The sequence below is a fragment of the Myotis lucifugus genome, unplaced genomic scaffold (genome assembly GCF_000147115.1).
Source record: "Myotis lucifugus unplaced genomic scaffold, Myoluc2.0 scaffold_21, whole genome shotgun sequence".
NCBI lineage: Eukaryota > Metazoa > Chordata > Mammalia > Chiroptera > Vespertilionidae > Myotis > Myotis lucifugus.
The window spans coordinates 119,847-134,622 of record NW_005871069.1 but is presented as its reverse complement, the minus strand read 5'-3'; the positions used below and the strand labels follow the sequence as shown (position 1 = coordinate 134,622).

General features: G+C 51.6%; 1 protein-coding gene across 2 annotated transcripts; it reads right to left on the bottom strand.

Moving 5' to 3' along the window:
• Window positions 1–208: 208 nt before the first annotated feature.
• Window positions 209–13,524, bottom strand: PXDC1 (PX domain containing 1). Of its 2 annotated transcripts, none has more exons than XM_023751383.1 (6): window positions 13,416–13,524; window positions 10,688–10,779; window positions 9,862–9,979; window positions 5,188–5,241; window positions 2,724–2,835; window positions 209–1,400 (listed from the first exon to the last, which is right to left on the bottom strand). In XM_023751383.1, exons 1-6 carry the CDS (start codon window positions 13,507–13,509, stop codon window positions 1,283–1,285), a joined length of 588 nt encoding a protein of 195 aa, XP_023607151.1. In that variant the 5' UTR covers window positions 13,510–13,524; the 3' UTR covers window positions 209–1,282. The 2 variants fall into 2 exon arrangements, with proteins under 2 accessions (XP_023607151.1, XP_023607152.1); XM_023751384.1 differs by having other exon boundaries at window positions 5,188–5,238.
• Window positions 13,525–14,776: the final 1,252 nt, after the last annotated feature.

Genomic DNA, 14,776 nt, shown 5'->3' with positions numbered 1-14,776 from the left:
GGGCCACAGAACAGGTTTCCTGGGCCACAGAACATGTTCCAACGAGGAACATGGAGAAGAGGAAAACCCTACACAACTAACCTAACACCTTGCTCAATGACGAGGGCCGGGGCTCAGGACCAGCCCTGAGGGCAGGGTTTGGCTTCCACCCCTATCTGGAGGGAATACGAGGAGGCACACCTTCATACGCAAACACGACATCCAGAAAAAAAGAGTAATATATTTTATTTCATTAAAATAGATTTAAAAAACAGACTGTGTAAAATAATTAGGACTTTCAATAATTTATTATTATTTACATTAGCAGATATTGGTCCTTAGTAGACACTGAAGAAATAAAGGAGATAAGCACGCAGACCCCAGACCCTCCCTGAGGGAGAGGGAAACAACGGGCGAACTGAGTGCGTGGCTTTCCTCTCACCCTCTTCCCTCACGTTACTATGGCAGTTCCATGGTGGAGAGCTGGTCACCAGGAGACAAATTCGGGGCCCAGGTGGCCACAGCACTGTGACCCTGAAGAGATGCTGGCAGGCCAGGCAGGGTTCTCTTCCTGTTGAGCAGCATCACTAACTCAGCCCCAACTCATAAGCACCCCGTGATCAATGATCCCCCGTTCCTGTCCCCATCCACAATTCCCCTTCTATAAACACCCACTGTGGCTGACACAAAGCCAGCCCTCAGTTTCCAGACAAAAGGTGAAAAACAAATGGAAGCCCCACATCCTGCTTCTTAGGAAAAGGCTGGTTACTTAATATGCCCTGCCTGTGTCGCCCAGAACTTGGGACTCAACAGATTTCACGTGGGTTGTTCTGTGTGCTTGTCGTGCTGGGGATGGCAGGAGGGAGGGGCGCCTGGCCCTGGGCCCCTGCACCAGGAGGAGGCTCCTCCCAGGAAGCAGTCACAGGCGAGGAGGAACCCAGCAAGGCCCTGGGTGGCCCCCTGGCATTGTGATGTCTTGCAGGCACTTGTAGCTCCTCCACACGGGGAGCGAGCGAGTCCTAGGAATGCAGAAACAGGCCGGGGGTGTGCAGTGGGAGAGAGCCTTCCTCAGCAGTAGGCGTCGCGGACTCCCGGGCCGGACTCCTGGTTGTTGGAGATCGTGGGGTCGGTGCTAACCCCAGAAACCCCCACTACTCCACTCACCACAGAACACCAGGCCTCGGTGCGGGGCCTGGCAGCAGAGCCGTGCTCAGTCAGTGCAGGCATGGGGGCCCTGGTGGGATAGGGCCCAGTGAACAGCAGCAGAACCAGCAGCTGAGGGCTGAGGAGGGCCCATGAAGACTCAGTCCAAAATGTCCGTCTCAAAGGGGACCAGGTGGTAATAGGACAGGTTGGTGTCATAAGCTGCTGGGTCATCGCCGTCCTCCGGCTCGGAGGTGAACTCACTGCCGTTCTCAAACCTGAAACAGGAAGGACAAAGGTGAGGGCTGCAGCTGGCTCGGTGCCCCAGCGCCACCCAGATGGAGAGAGTACAGCAGGTCACTGCAGGAGGGCACTTAGGATCGATGTCAAACTGTGGAGGGCTTTCCACTATGCCAGCCCTGCATTACAGCATGAACTAACGCGCCCTCCGTACACACACAGCAGGTACCGTGCCGCGTGTGGCAGGGCAGGGTGTGCAAAGGAACAGCAGCATTTTATAGGAGGGACCCCTCGGCCTCACCAGCATTTCATGACACCACAGTGAAGGGTTCTTGTGCCACCTAACTGAGCGACATATGAGACACTAAGAAAGAGCCCGTTCCATGGGGCTGACAGGGCTTCCCCGACCTGGGGCTGTCACTCCTGGGGTCACACAGTGTCCTGCAGTCCTCGCCTGGGTGTCTCAGCATGAATCTGTCCTAGTCCATGTCTGTTTTCAGTGGAGTGGATGGGCCGGGGCCTGGGATGCTGAGCAGCCCCTCTGCCCACGGGTGTGCTTCTCCTGCCCACAGGGAGACTGCACACCCAGCGCTGCCTCTGGGCTCCTGAGCCAGGTGTGCCACCCTTGGGACCTGAGGTCTGCACAGTGGACGCTGGAGAACACAGTGGTCCCACTTTAAAGATTCAGAGGAGCCAGGAGAGGCTAAATCACTTCCTGACACCCACACAACCCTTGTGTCGACAGTCCACAGAAGCCACGCTATGATTCCCTGAAGCTGCTGTCTGATGATTCCTGAGGAGAAGGCAGCTGTGCCTCAAGGGGGCCCAGTGCCAGCTTCCCCAGGGCACTCAGGCCAAAGTTCTGCTAAAGAGAGGAAGAACGGAGAAGTGGTGTTTCTGGCTGTTCCACCTTCACTAGTCACTCATCCTCCCCTCCGCAGAGCAGGCCCCCTGGGCCAGGCCCCGGCACCCGGGCGTCTGGAGAAGGTCTAGCCCTGCGACGTGAGGCCGAGGTGCAGGTGCCACTTCTCCCCATCCCAGGAGACCAGGCCTGGCACCAAGGAGGCTGTGGTCCCTGTGCCCCCTCAGGGCCCAGCACAGACCAGACCCTGAAGCTTGGCCACTTAGCCAGCCACTAGGGCGAAGGAACTGTGTCCCCACAGGTTTATGAACCACAGTCTTACGTCCTCTAGAAAAGGCCAACTCTCTAAATAAGTGTCCAAATACAGGCAGGATGGCTTGGTGTTTGTGGCCACGGGTAGTTCCTGCCTACAGAGCTCCGCACGGGGTGAACCCAGTCCGCCCTAGCCAACCGCTCCAGGATCCCATCTGTAAAACGACATGCAGACCAGCGTACTCACAAATGCTCTGCCGGATCCACACCCAGGTGCTGCTCTTTTCCGTTGGGTATACTGTGGTCGATAACGATAGTCTCTGTATTTGCTAAACAAAATCCGTTGGACCTCATGATCTCTGAAAATGAAAGCAACAGGTAAATATTCAGGTCGGGTCGGATTTTGAAGTTTTAAAGTTTGGGGCTTACACCAATCTGCAGACTCCCCCCTCCACCTGCTGCCCTGTCTCCCCCACACTTTAGGGGAACACTGCACCCACAGGTGCAGCTGGAGCCAACCCTGGAGTCCTGCATACGATTCAGGGGCTGGCGCAGCCTTCACAGGAGCCATACCTGCGGCCTGTGCAAGCGGGAGGCGCCTCTCTCCCCCAGGAATGTCTGAGCTCTCTCCCAGACACCCTCCCCATGCGTTTGAAGCTGGGGCAGAAGGAGCATTGAGCCCACATCTGTCAGTCTGGTTTGAGTCCTGGTCGGGTCCGCGGCACACTGCGTGGCTCTGCAGGGCTCTAAGCTCCCATCTGTCAGACAGGACAGCACCTTCGGGGCCCCCCCCGCCCCCCGGGGGCTGCCATGGATCAAATGAGATCAGTGTGTGTCTTAAACCAAATGGGCAACTTCACTTTTCACTTTCTCTCATTCTGCCATGTAAATTGACTTTTTACTAACAAGCACAAACTTTGATAATGTAAAAAGGCCCACAAAGAAAAAGTCTTCATATGTCTTGTTGGCTCTGTGGTGTTAGCTTTCCGAGGGCACATGTCTTGGTCTGACGGGCGCTGGAAGTGGTGGAATGGTGGTGCCCGAGGGTGTGGTAGCTGTTACCGCACCACTGGGGCTCAGATCAGCCAGGGGTTCTATGATCTGGGGACTCAGTACCCTCAACTGGAAAGTTCCTGGTGCATTCTCAAATTCAAAGGTTTTTCCAAAGGATTACCATCTTCCCAGTCAGAGCCTAACACATAGAGGCACGCAGCTCCAAACGGCCCTCCTCCCCCGGCACGGCACAGGCAGCGGGGGCACCCGGCTCACTGGGCACCTGGCGCATTGCTGTTTGGGAGATTTATTTTTTCTTACATCTGACCATAACTTAGATTGTTTTATTCCCATGCATGGATTTGCTTTTTATAAGTGGATGCTTATTTTTAATCTTTCTAGGTATTTGGTTTTCAGTTTGTTAAATTTGTCTCCATATGAAGAGATAGGGAAACTACACAAAAATGAAGAAAGAAAAATATAAGGTTTCCTCCTCATCCCTACAGGATTAAAATGACAACTCATTGTTCAGATTTGCCAAGTAATTTGTTGCTAAAATTTCCAATTGGCTTTCTGGAGAGGTGACAGCTCACATTTCACGGGTTTTCTCAACATCAGCTCAGCCAGTCCCACTCCCAGTGACGTTAGGCGGGGCCCAGCAGAGCCGCCACCTTCCCTGCATGAGAACCAGCGAGAGAGCCTGCAAGTCCTGAGAAGGAGCGAAGACCAACGGACATGGGCGCTGGGAACCTCCAGGGTCTATTCCCTTCTGAGGTGTGAGAAGGTGCAAGATGATGTTTACCGGAGCCTGAGTGACTCTGAAGGTGACTAACTCTTCACCAGAAAGACTAAGATTCCCTCCCTCTCAATTTCAAACATATGGGAGCCCTAATGAAAACAATAAAAAACAAACACTTTCTTTAGCTGCTTTCATCAAGTTTGACCCAAATCTGTCTCTCTCAGGAAGCACAGAAGACCTTAGTAACATCAGCACAGTCGGCAGATGGCCCCAGCACCTTTCTGCACCCCACCCCAACCAAGGGGATGGGGGGAACCTTACAAGTGAAAACAAATGTCAGTGCCTCAAACATTTCTGAACGTTCCGAGGAAATACCTTGTAGAGAAACTTCCTAATCTTTCTTGTTGCTGTGTTTTGTTGTTGTTGTTAATCCTCACCCGAGGATATTTTTCCATTGATTTTTTAGGGAGTGTGGAAGAGAGAGAGACAGAGAGAAACATTGATGTGAGAAAAACACATTGGGTTGCCTCCTACATGAGTCCCAACATGAGGGCGCAGGCTGGGAGGAGTCTGCAACTGAGGTAACATGCCCTTGACTGGAATCGAACCCGGGACCTTTTTGTCTGCAGGTCGACGCTCTATCCACTGAGCCAAACCAGCTAGGCCTTCCTAATTTTTCTTAAATGTGAAACTTGAAGCTCTAAAAAATGGAATCTTGACCAGCCCCCTCAAAATAGACATGTAGCAAACCATTCCTTAGCTGCCTGTGCTCAGCCTTTGTGCATAGAAATGTGGTTTAATTATTCACAAGGCCACCTGGGCCTTTGAGGAAACTCCAGTTCTGCTACTTTTGCCTGGGGAGCAGATTACTTCTTGCTCAGTCAGTTTCTTCTTCTGTAAAATGGGAACAACAGTATCCACCCCAAAGGGCACAAGTACAGATTAAACGAGGTGGTATTTGTAAAGACCGAATAAGCACCTGCTGCTTGAGGAATGGTAGTTATTACTGTGGTTGCTAATGTCTTCGTATCTGCTGTGTCATGCAAATAAAAAGAAGCAAAAGCAGTGTTGTGATTACAGAAAAATTACAGCATTTTAATTTCTTAGACGTCAGCTTAATACTTATAGTAAAAAAAAAATCACTGACCAATTTAATCACATACATGACTGATTCTATGAAATGGTGCATTCTCAAACTACATTTTTTTCACATTAAGTAGAGTCCTGCTTTGCCATTTCTTATTTTTGTTATGGTGCATTCTCAAACTACATTTTTTTCACATTAAGTAGAGTCCTGCTTTGCCATTTCTTATTTTTGTTAACATTTTTGAGCTAATTTTAGAATTATAAAAAAGTTGTGAAACCAGTACAGAGTTCTCACATATCCCTCACCAGCTTCTCCTAACGTTGACTTTTTAGGTAACTGCGGTAGGATTACCAACCGCAGGGAATTACCGTGGCACAGGTCTGTTAACGGAACGTCTCCCTCCCTTGAGTTTCACCAGCTTTTTTTGGTTTCAGACCCAATGCAGGACTCCTTGCTGCATTAAGCGGTTGTGTCCTCCTCTCCTATGACCTCTGACAGTTCTCAGTCTATTCTCATTTCTGATGACCAGGACACTTTTGAAGAGACTGGTGAGTTATTTTACCGACTGTCCCTCGATATGTCTGATACTTCCATGAGCTCTGACCTCAGTGGTTCGCTCTAGCAGGAGCCCTGCAGAGGGACACTGGGTCCTCCTGGCTGCATCGCATCAGGGGTGTGTGATGTCACTGGCCTTACTCCTGGGATGTGGGCCTGGATTACCTGCGTAAGGAGGCTTCTGCCAGTTTCCCCAAAGGTTACTATATTTCCCTTGTGGTTAAGAAATACCTTTAGGGAGATGCATCCAGATTCTGCAAATCCTATTTCTCCTGAAACTTTGGCCACTAATCTTAGCAGCTATCAATGGATCTTTTCTGCAGTAATTACTACTGTGGTAATGATTTTTCTTTTTTTAACTGCAGCCATGGTTTCCAGTGCTCCATATGCTATCAGTCCTTCAGTTCATTAATTCACATATTCTATTTTTCTTAGGTTTGACAGTAGTTAGATTAACATAGGGTGAGGACTGTTTGAGGTTGTACTGACCCAAAGCATCACCAGAGAATCCACTGCCCTTGTTATGGGCCCACGACCTGGCTCAGTTCTTGCATCACCAGGGCCTGGTGCCACCTAGTGGGGCCTGTGGCCACTGCACAGTCTGAACATTAGAGAGGAGGCTGTGCCTGCAGAAGCCTGATGCACCTAAGTCACCAGTGTGAAGAGCAGCCTCCCACAGCCAGGGAGGCCAGTGCCCGTTCCCATGGCACCTCCTCCCTAAATGCCATGTCAATGGCATGAGAAGGCACTAGGAAATCTCCGGGGAGAGGAGGAAGAGGGGCTGGGTGAGTCGCAGCAAGTGAGGGCATTTTCACGAATGAATGGGATTTAGCAGGACAGGAGTGGACGTGGAGGGGCAGACACAGCACAAGCGAAGCCTGCCGGAAGCCAATTCCACCATGTCATAATTGCAAGAGTTTCATCAAAAGGTTGATGGAACTTGGGGACTCAACAAGGGCTGAGTCACATATGTTGTCACCTGTTGGGAATGGCTGAGGGCATTTCCCAAACCTGAAAAGGGATGATTGCTTGCTGCCAGACAGCTCAGGGCATCTTAATCTACATGTTATTGCCTCCTACTGGCCAAACACCTGAATAGCCGTAGGCAAATTCTTCCAATCTGACAATGGATTCTGTACCTAACCCTACCCTTTGAAGTGTATATATATATCTACCTCGCCTTAGGACAAATTGTGTTAATGAAAAGCAAGGGGTCCTGAAACGAGGAGATCTTAGTTTCTTTAGCTAGGCTCCTCTGACTCCCTATAATGCCTTTCAAAATTATGTTTTGTCTCTGGACTCTTTATTAAGTTACACACAGCCCTTCTCCAGATTGCTGAACCCTTCTAGATGCTGGAACAAGAACCCCAGCAGAAGCCCAGCCAGGAAGTGGCGGAGGGTCTGCAGCAGAGGGTGCTGTGGTGAGAAAATCAGAAAGCTGGAGCCAGCCAGACTCTGACATGCCTAGAATGACTGGGTGGCTTGGGTTTTATTGTGGATGCCGGGTTCTAAGAAATTACTAAGCTTAGGGAGCCAGAGTTGTGGGATGACCAGTCAGCATCCAGGCTATAAACCAGGGACAGGGTGAGGCTGATAGAGACACTTGTGGATGTTCAGGCCTGGGGGACCCCCGAATGCAGCAACCCCAGAATATGGGACGGAGACTGAAAGGCACCACTGGCAAACGTGTGCACTCGTTCTTAAAAGGGATGTCGGTGCCACTGCAAACCCCAGTTTAACTGAAAAGTGTCTCCTAATTTACCACAGTGCCTTGTCTTTGTATATTTATCTCCTCGAGCAGTGAGTGTGCACCCCACCTCCATGGAACACCCCCAGGCCGACACACCTACACGCTAGTCTATGCTGGGAAGCTTCAAAGGGAGACTCCCAGACTTCGGGCTCCATTGATGAGGGCAGAAGAAGACACCCCTTCTTGTCAGAGACTCGGCTCAGGAAGGGTTTGATTGGTGCTCCCCGAGCCTGCCACCTCGTGCACGGGTTCCTTGGACAGGCCCCTGGCTGGAGGATTTCGGGGACCGACGTGCAGATGTTTACAAACTCCATTTTTTGGCAGCCCCGTTTATTATAAAGTGTTTTGTGCAGAGCCAACACTGGGGGGTAGTGACTGCTATGTCCCCAGGGCAGAGCATACACCCCACACCTGGGCTCCCAGCTGGCAGGAGGAGGTCAGCACCCTGCCTCCCTAGACCTGGACACTGTGTCCCTGGTCACCCATGCAAGGCCTCACTGAGGCTCACATACAGGGCAAGCCAAAACTTCTGTCCTCAGTCCTCTTGAAAAAAACAGGGAGAACATACTTAAAACATCAGCATGGGACTCTACCGCCATCCCTTCATCTCAGTCCTCTCAGCTCCTTAGGGCAGACGTGGCCTTGCATTTACCCGTCACCGTCACCGATAAGACAGGCCACTAAGAGGGCTGGGATGTCCCATGCGGTCGCACTCTGGGAGGTACTCAGAGGCAACGCCACACAGCCCGAGTCTGTCCTTCTCCACGTGGGGCCAACCTGAAGCACACCAGCTCTTGTACCAACACCGGCCCTGAAAGGACTGTGCTGCTCTTTGCTCTCCCACTTGCTCAACACGAAAGAACTGAAGCAGAGCAGGGACACCAGTGCTGGGACCCTTCCACCTCGTACTGAGGACTGAGCTTGCCCCGCTCCAGCTGGCAGCATGCAACCAGCAGGACTGGCCATCTGGTCCCGGAGCCCTCCGAGCCTCCGAGCCTGGAGCCCACAGACACCCACCAGGATAAACGACAGCCACCTTCACTCTACTACGAAGGAAGAGGGCTCTGACCCCTGCTCCTCTTGCCAGGAACACACAGGAAGCTGCATAGACATCAAAAGCAGCAGACAGACAAACCCAGGCTTCCCACTCATCCACACACAGTCATACCTGGAAGTACCTTCTGCATCCCAGGTTCCCAGACCTCACCCACCCTGCCCACCTCACCAACACACAATGAGGACTCTGGTCCCTGCTGTGGCACAGAACTCAACAAGGACACTTTTCCACCAATGACATCCCCCGGGTTGGCTTCCTCGGTCTCCCCTTCACCACGACCACCAATTTCTTCTTAGGAGCCGGCTCTGGCCTCGTCTCCCCTCTCATCTACTTCCTCCAGAGGCTGCTCCTCCATTCCTCCTCTTCCTTCCTTCCTCCTCCAGAATCCCCCCTCTGCCTCCTACAGACCAGGATGCTCTGCAGGCCCTCACGGTTAGCCTACAGCCCGCTGCCTTCCCTCCCTTCCCACCTGGCAGACCCTGCAGGACTCCACGCAAACGCTACTTCTTAGGCCAAAACAAGTGGACTGCCTGTTGCCTGGGGAAGCCCGGTGCCTGCCTGCGACCCGGGGCAGAGCTCTTTCCCTCAGCGGCCTTCACAGACAGCACTGAGAAAGCAACAGTGTTCTAACGACAGGGGCAACCAGAGCTTAGAAAGCCACCACGAAGGGTGAAGTCCAGGGCCCCCTTCCTTTCATGTGACCCCACAGGTGAGCTGACCAGCGCGCTGCTCCGGGCACAATTACTTACTGCTGCTGACCTTGCCTCTTTCGTTAATGTTTTAGTTAATTTATCAATGCTAACAATACCTAGACGGTGTGTTCCCCTTTGGCCACGGCTGCCCTAGACTAAGAACAATTCAATGCCACATTATGTGCACTATCTTTTTCAGCAGGCTAGACTACTGGCTCCAGAAGTTTGCATCAGAAATGCCTCATTGATGTTTTCATCATTATACTGCTTTGTAAGCTCCAATTTATATGCCAAGTAACTCCCTTAGGACGGAGGGGGAGTGTGAACTCTGGGTCAGAAAACACACTGTTCATAGGGATCTGGTAGCAGCCTCTCACCCACGATGCTCACCATCTGTTGGGCTGTCTTTCTGGAGCCCGGGGGGGAGGGGGGTACAGCCACGCAGGCACCGCACTGAAAAGCTCCTAGAAACCCCCGCGGCATTTCCCCCAGGCCTTCCCTGTAGCTCTTACCTGAAATTTTCACTGGACTTTGAAAGCTGGGTTGAATTTTATGTACACTGTCATTTTTTAGCACCTGATCCAGAGGAGATCTTTCAAAGAAGGTGAGCACGACTTCTGACCTAGAATACTGGGGAGAAATGGGTTAATTACTAAAATTAATCCTCTACAAGGTGGCCCCATCTAGTGCTACCCAGAGCTGTTCAGACAGCCCACAGGACCGACCATGAGGAAGAGGCGGAAATCGCTGACCTCGTTTATTTATGGACACGTGGCTAAACACAGGGCCCCTGGGACAGGGTGACAGAAGCTGGCTAGCTTTTCTCAGTGCTGCATGGCCAGCATTTCCCCACAGCTCCCTTCACTTCACAGTAAACTATGAGCGCCCACAGAGGAGGCAGGCAACAGCCTGCAGGAGTAAGGTGGTCGCCTGACTCAGCCGGTGCCTCATCACCACAGCACCCAGGCCTGCAAGCTGCTTATCCACCTGCCGCTGCTGAGGCCAACACTCCCTCGGGCTCCTATTGCCTCTTCTCAGACACCCTCAGCCAGACCAGGGGCTTCTGCATGGGAGCAGGAAAGCAAGGACCACTGTAGCGGAGGGCCCCTTCCCTTCCTACTCAACGCCTCTTTGGCCCCTCACTCCCACCTGCCCAGGGAGGAAACAATGGAGCCACTGGAGTTCATCAAAGTCTTTCTTTCCCAGGTCTACCCACTGGCCTCCCTATGGCCTGACACTTCCAGGGAGGGGCAGGTGGCCAAGGGAGCCAACAGGCCAGCTATGTGGACGCTGCTGGGATGTGCCACCGCCCCACCCAGCCAGACCTGACCCACTCACCTTACATGGCATGCTTATGATGGTCTTCAGCAACTTCTCCACCTCGTTGAGCCTGGTTTCTATGTCATGGGCGTCCTTTATGGCTACCAGTCCTACAGTGGAGACAGACATGCCTACAGTCAGAAACACAGACCAGGAAATGTGCTCCCACATCAAATACAGACAACAGGCCTCCCACGATGAGGATGCCACCCCGTGTCACCCTGCGTGAGGGTGGGTGCATCTACTCAGCCTCGTTCATGTACGTACAGCCTTACTCTGAAGCCCTGTTCCACACCTCATGTGAAGTTTCAAAGACCCAGTGAATGATCTGGGTGTATTTGGGGTGACACTACCGTCCAAAGCGAGAGGTCTGGCAGCCAGGAATAGCGAGTAGGGGGGTGGGCAGGCATAAGCCACAGACAAACCCTCCAAGTGGCCTCTGAGGGGGCAGCAGGGATGGCTCCATAAACACCCTGGGCTCCACTGGAGCTCGGCGGGGCCCACTCACGCCGCCTATGGTGGCTGCACCAGGGGAGGTGCCCTGGACACACCCGCTCCCACAACGCAGCAGGCGGACTCGCTCTGTGCTGCTGACCTGACCACAGGGCCCATCTGAATGGAGCCCATGGTTAGATAAGTCATTTAAATGCTGGCGTTGGAAGGAAAAAATCAGATTTCTACTCAGAGAAAACCAACGTGGCATGACTCACAGCACTTTCCAGGAATCAGCGTCTGACCTTGTTAGTTACCAGAAATACCGAGCGGCTGTGAGGAAGTGCAGTCTATTGCTTTGTAAATGCTATAGGTTACAGCATGGAGACTCGGGGTACGTTTCTGTGTCCCCATGAACAGTGAGGAACACAAACCCGCCCATTACAGTTTCTGTACATCGGCTTCCTGGAGATGGGGGATATTCATTCCCAAGGAAACATGCCTCTTCGCGCACGTCCTGTGACCTAGGATGACTGCCCTGTGAGCTCTCACCAAAACACACGGCTGAAATCCCAGAGCTGTTATCAGTAATGAGTCTAAGCTCTTTAGAAGTTCTGGTTTCATTTCGTTTTACAGGAGAAAGGGTGCTTGTTGTTTTTAGGTAAATCGTTGACTGAGTCTACATAAGTGATAAAATTAACTTCTTATACTACATGATTGAAAGGAAGAGGCCTACAACATAGGGTCCCTGGAAAACCAGGAGCACCCCAGACATGGGCGAGGGCAACTCTGAAAGCCTGGTGACAGCAGGGGGATGCTCCACAGCTCAAATCGAGGCCAGGAGTCACCCTCTCAACTTCCTGAAGCCCCTGCCCCTTGGGTGTAGGTGTCCCTGCTTGGTCCAGCCCACCCTGCCCCGCCTCACAGGCTCAGGCAGCCGGAAGTCGGCTGTCCAGAGAGCAGGAGTCCCAGAGGCAGGCCGGTGGGTCATGGCTGGACGGCTGGGAAACCCCAGGCTCCTATCCACACAGCCTGGCACATCCGCCACAGCGCCCCAGCCATCCCCAGCGACAAGGACTGGGCCACCATCTCCGCTCTTCCCCAGGCTGTCGGCCCCAGCACATCACCCGGCACGTTGCGGGAAGCAGGGACAAGAAGGGAGAAAATACCAGAGACAGACTCTCAGGATGCTTGTTCTGCAGGCCCTGAATTCCTGGGAATAGAATTTCAAACACACACAGGCACACGCTTTGCACCAAAATGCTTTCATTTTCTGCTTGTTACAGGGAAGTCTCGGGAGGGAAAGGGACCAAGCAAAATCCTCTGAAAGCTTTTTTAAAGAGACAAGTATGTCAATCATGCCCACAAGGTGCTTCATTACTCCAAGATGAGCAAAACCGTTACTGTACTTCAGCTTCTACTACAGCTGGACTACTCGCGTAATCAGCGGGGTCTCGGACACAGTACTGTGGGCGCATCTGCAGGAAGACCAGCCTCCTGCAGAGTGAGAGCATACAGCATTTTACACCCGCTTTACAAGTTAAAAGCATAACTTAATCTTAAGTCAGTACAGAAGTTTACAATTCTTGTATCTTTGCTTTAACACCATAATTTTGGTTACATCTTTGCTTTAATTAATGTTCAACCTATGGTTGGGTTAATAACCTCCAAGGGTAAGACTTCATCAGATGAATACATTCTGCTCTATGATAATCTTTTAAGGTGGCCAGATGTAGCAAATAAAACACAGGATGCCTATTTAAATTTGAACTGCAGATAAACAATGAATAATGCACTAGTATGGATAGACTTCTACTAAAAATTGTTCATTATCTATCTGAAATTCAACCTTAACTGTATTTACCTGGAACCCTGTCTTCATGGTGACCCGTTTTCCAGAGGAAAGCGAGAAGCACGTGGTCAGGCCTCTGGAGACAGTCTCAGCATCTTAACCCAGCGCTCAGACCCTCCTCGACCTGACTCAGCCCATCTTAGTGGCCCTGTGCCCTGTGAGTCCCCCACCCTCACACCAACCCCGAGGAACAGGTCCATACCATCCAAACACAGCCCCCACCCTCATGCAGTGCTGCCTGCTGACCTGCCCAGCCTCACCAGCGCTGCCTGTTGCTGGGACAACCTTTCTGCTGACCTTGCCCCACCTCCAGGTTCGTGTACGAGAAAATCTCATCCAGCCCTCAACAGGAGGCATATGCCCTCTGTTCTGCACAGCCTTCGTCACATCAGAGGCTGGGAGACCTGGGCTCCCAGAGAATTCTCTCCTGACATCTGCAGAATTCACCACTCTGCACTGTACCTGCTCCTCTACCTGTGGTCTCCCCACACCTCTTGGTTATGAGACTGTGGTTCCAGGACTGGCCAGCAGGGGGTGACAGTACTCTGGAAGCCATGGAATTCAGTCCAGTGAGGACTGGAAGGGATAATCCACTACCAGTCATATTCAGATACTTCAATCAGGAAACTGACTCAGTAGACTTCACAGCACCCGGGAGTTTTTCTAATTTCTGATAAAAACATAAACACTAATATAACCTCAACTGTTAAGATTTCACTCTACACAATTTGTGATGTGAAAACTTTATCCAGATTTAGCCCCAACCAATTAAAAATTTGAAACCAAAAGATTGATAGCACAATTATATATCCATTTCAGTGTGCCAATTCTACATACATTTGAGGGTTAAAGTCAGCCTACAGCAGCCAGGGTCCCTTTTGCTTGTGAACTAGTTTAGCCTTGGAAACTGAGAACACAGATTGTTTCTGTCGGTTTCAGGATCAGCTTCTTCATGCAAACACCTGATTTATTCTCGAAACCCAGACTGAACACGCTGACATCAGCACAATGACCCACCAGTGACCGCAAACACAAACAACCCAGATTCCTAATCTCAGAAGCCTGGGTCCAAAGTCCGTTTTCTTCAGGAAGTGGAGGCTTTGTGAGGAACACCTCAGACGGTCGCAGGCTTCCTCCACGGACAGATTGGGAGACCCAACCTAACCTGAGCCTTTGCTGCCAAAATTCTGGAAATAAAGACAGGCGCCTTCTCGGTCAGTTCGGAAGGAAGACCGTCTTTCTGAAGCACAGGAAGGAGTGTCCATTACCCAAAGGGCACAAGTCTCAGAGGAGACTCCACAATAGAGCCCCAGGAAGATTTTCGGTAACGTGACCTTTCAGCCAAGTCAAATAATAAGTTACATCTCCAGAGTTCCTTCTCCATGCGCAAACGTGTCCATCAACACCCCGCACAGAGAGCAGACCGTGTGGATGACACCAGGAACGCAGGGCCATCATGCGTGCTTAGGAGATACATGTTCTTTAAAGGTTGAGCATAATACACATTTTGGAAACAAAACATCTTAAATTTTTTGGAAAACCTTATGGGCTTACTTCCTAAGTACCTGTTTTCTAAATAGGTAGCCAACATTCAAGAAATGAGGCTAAGAAACGAGCTGGAGAACGTAGCCACGTGGCTATATTTGCACACGTACACACCCCAATGAGGGCCTTTCTCCCCGGGACCCACGGCGCTCCCCTCTACGCCATCTCAGTGTCCTGTGCTCCCTTCTGCGAGGTGTCATGCAGCATTTACGAGAGGACTGTCTGCCCTCGCTGACACCTGCTGCACACGCGGGGGGAGGGGGCTGGGGGGGGGGGGG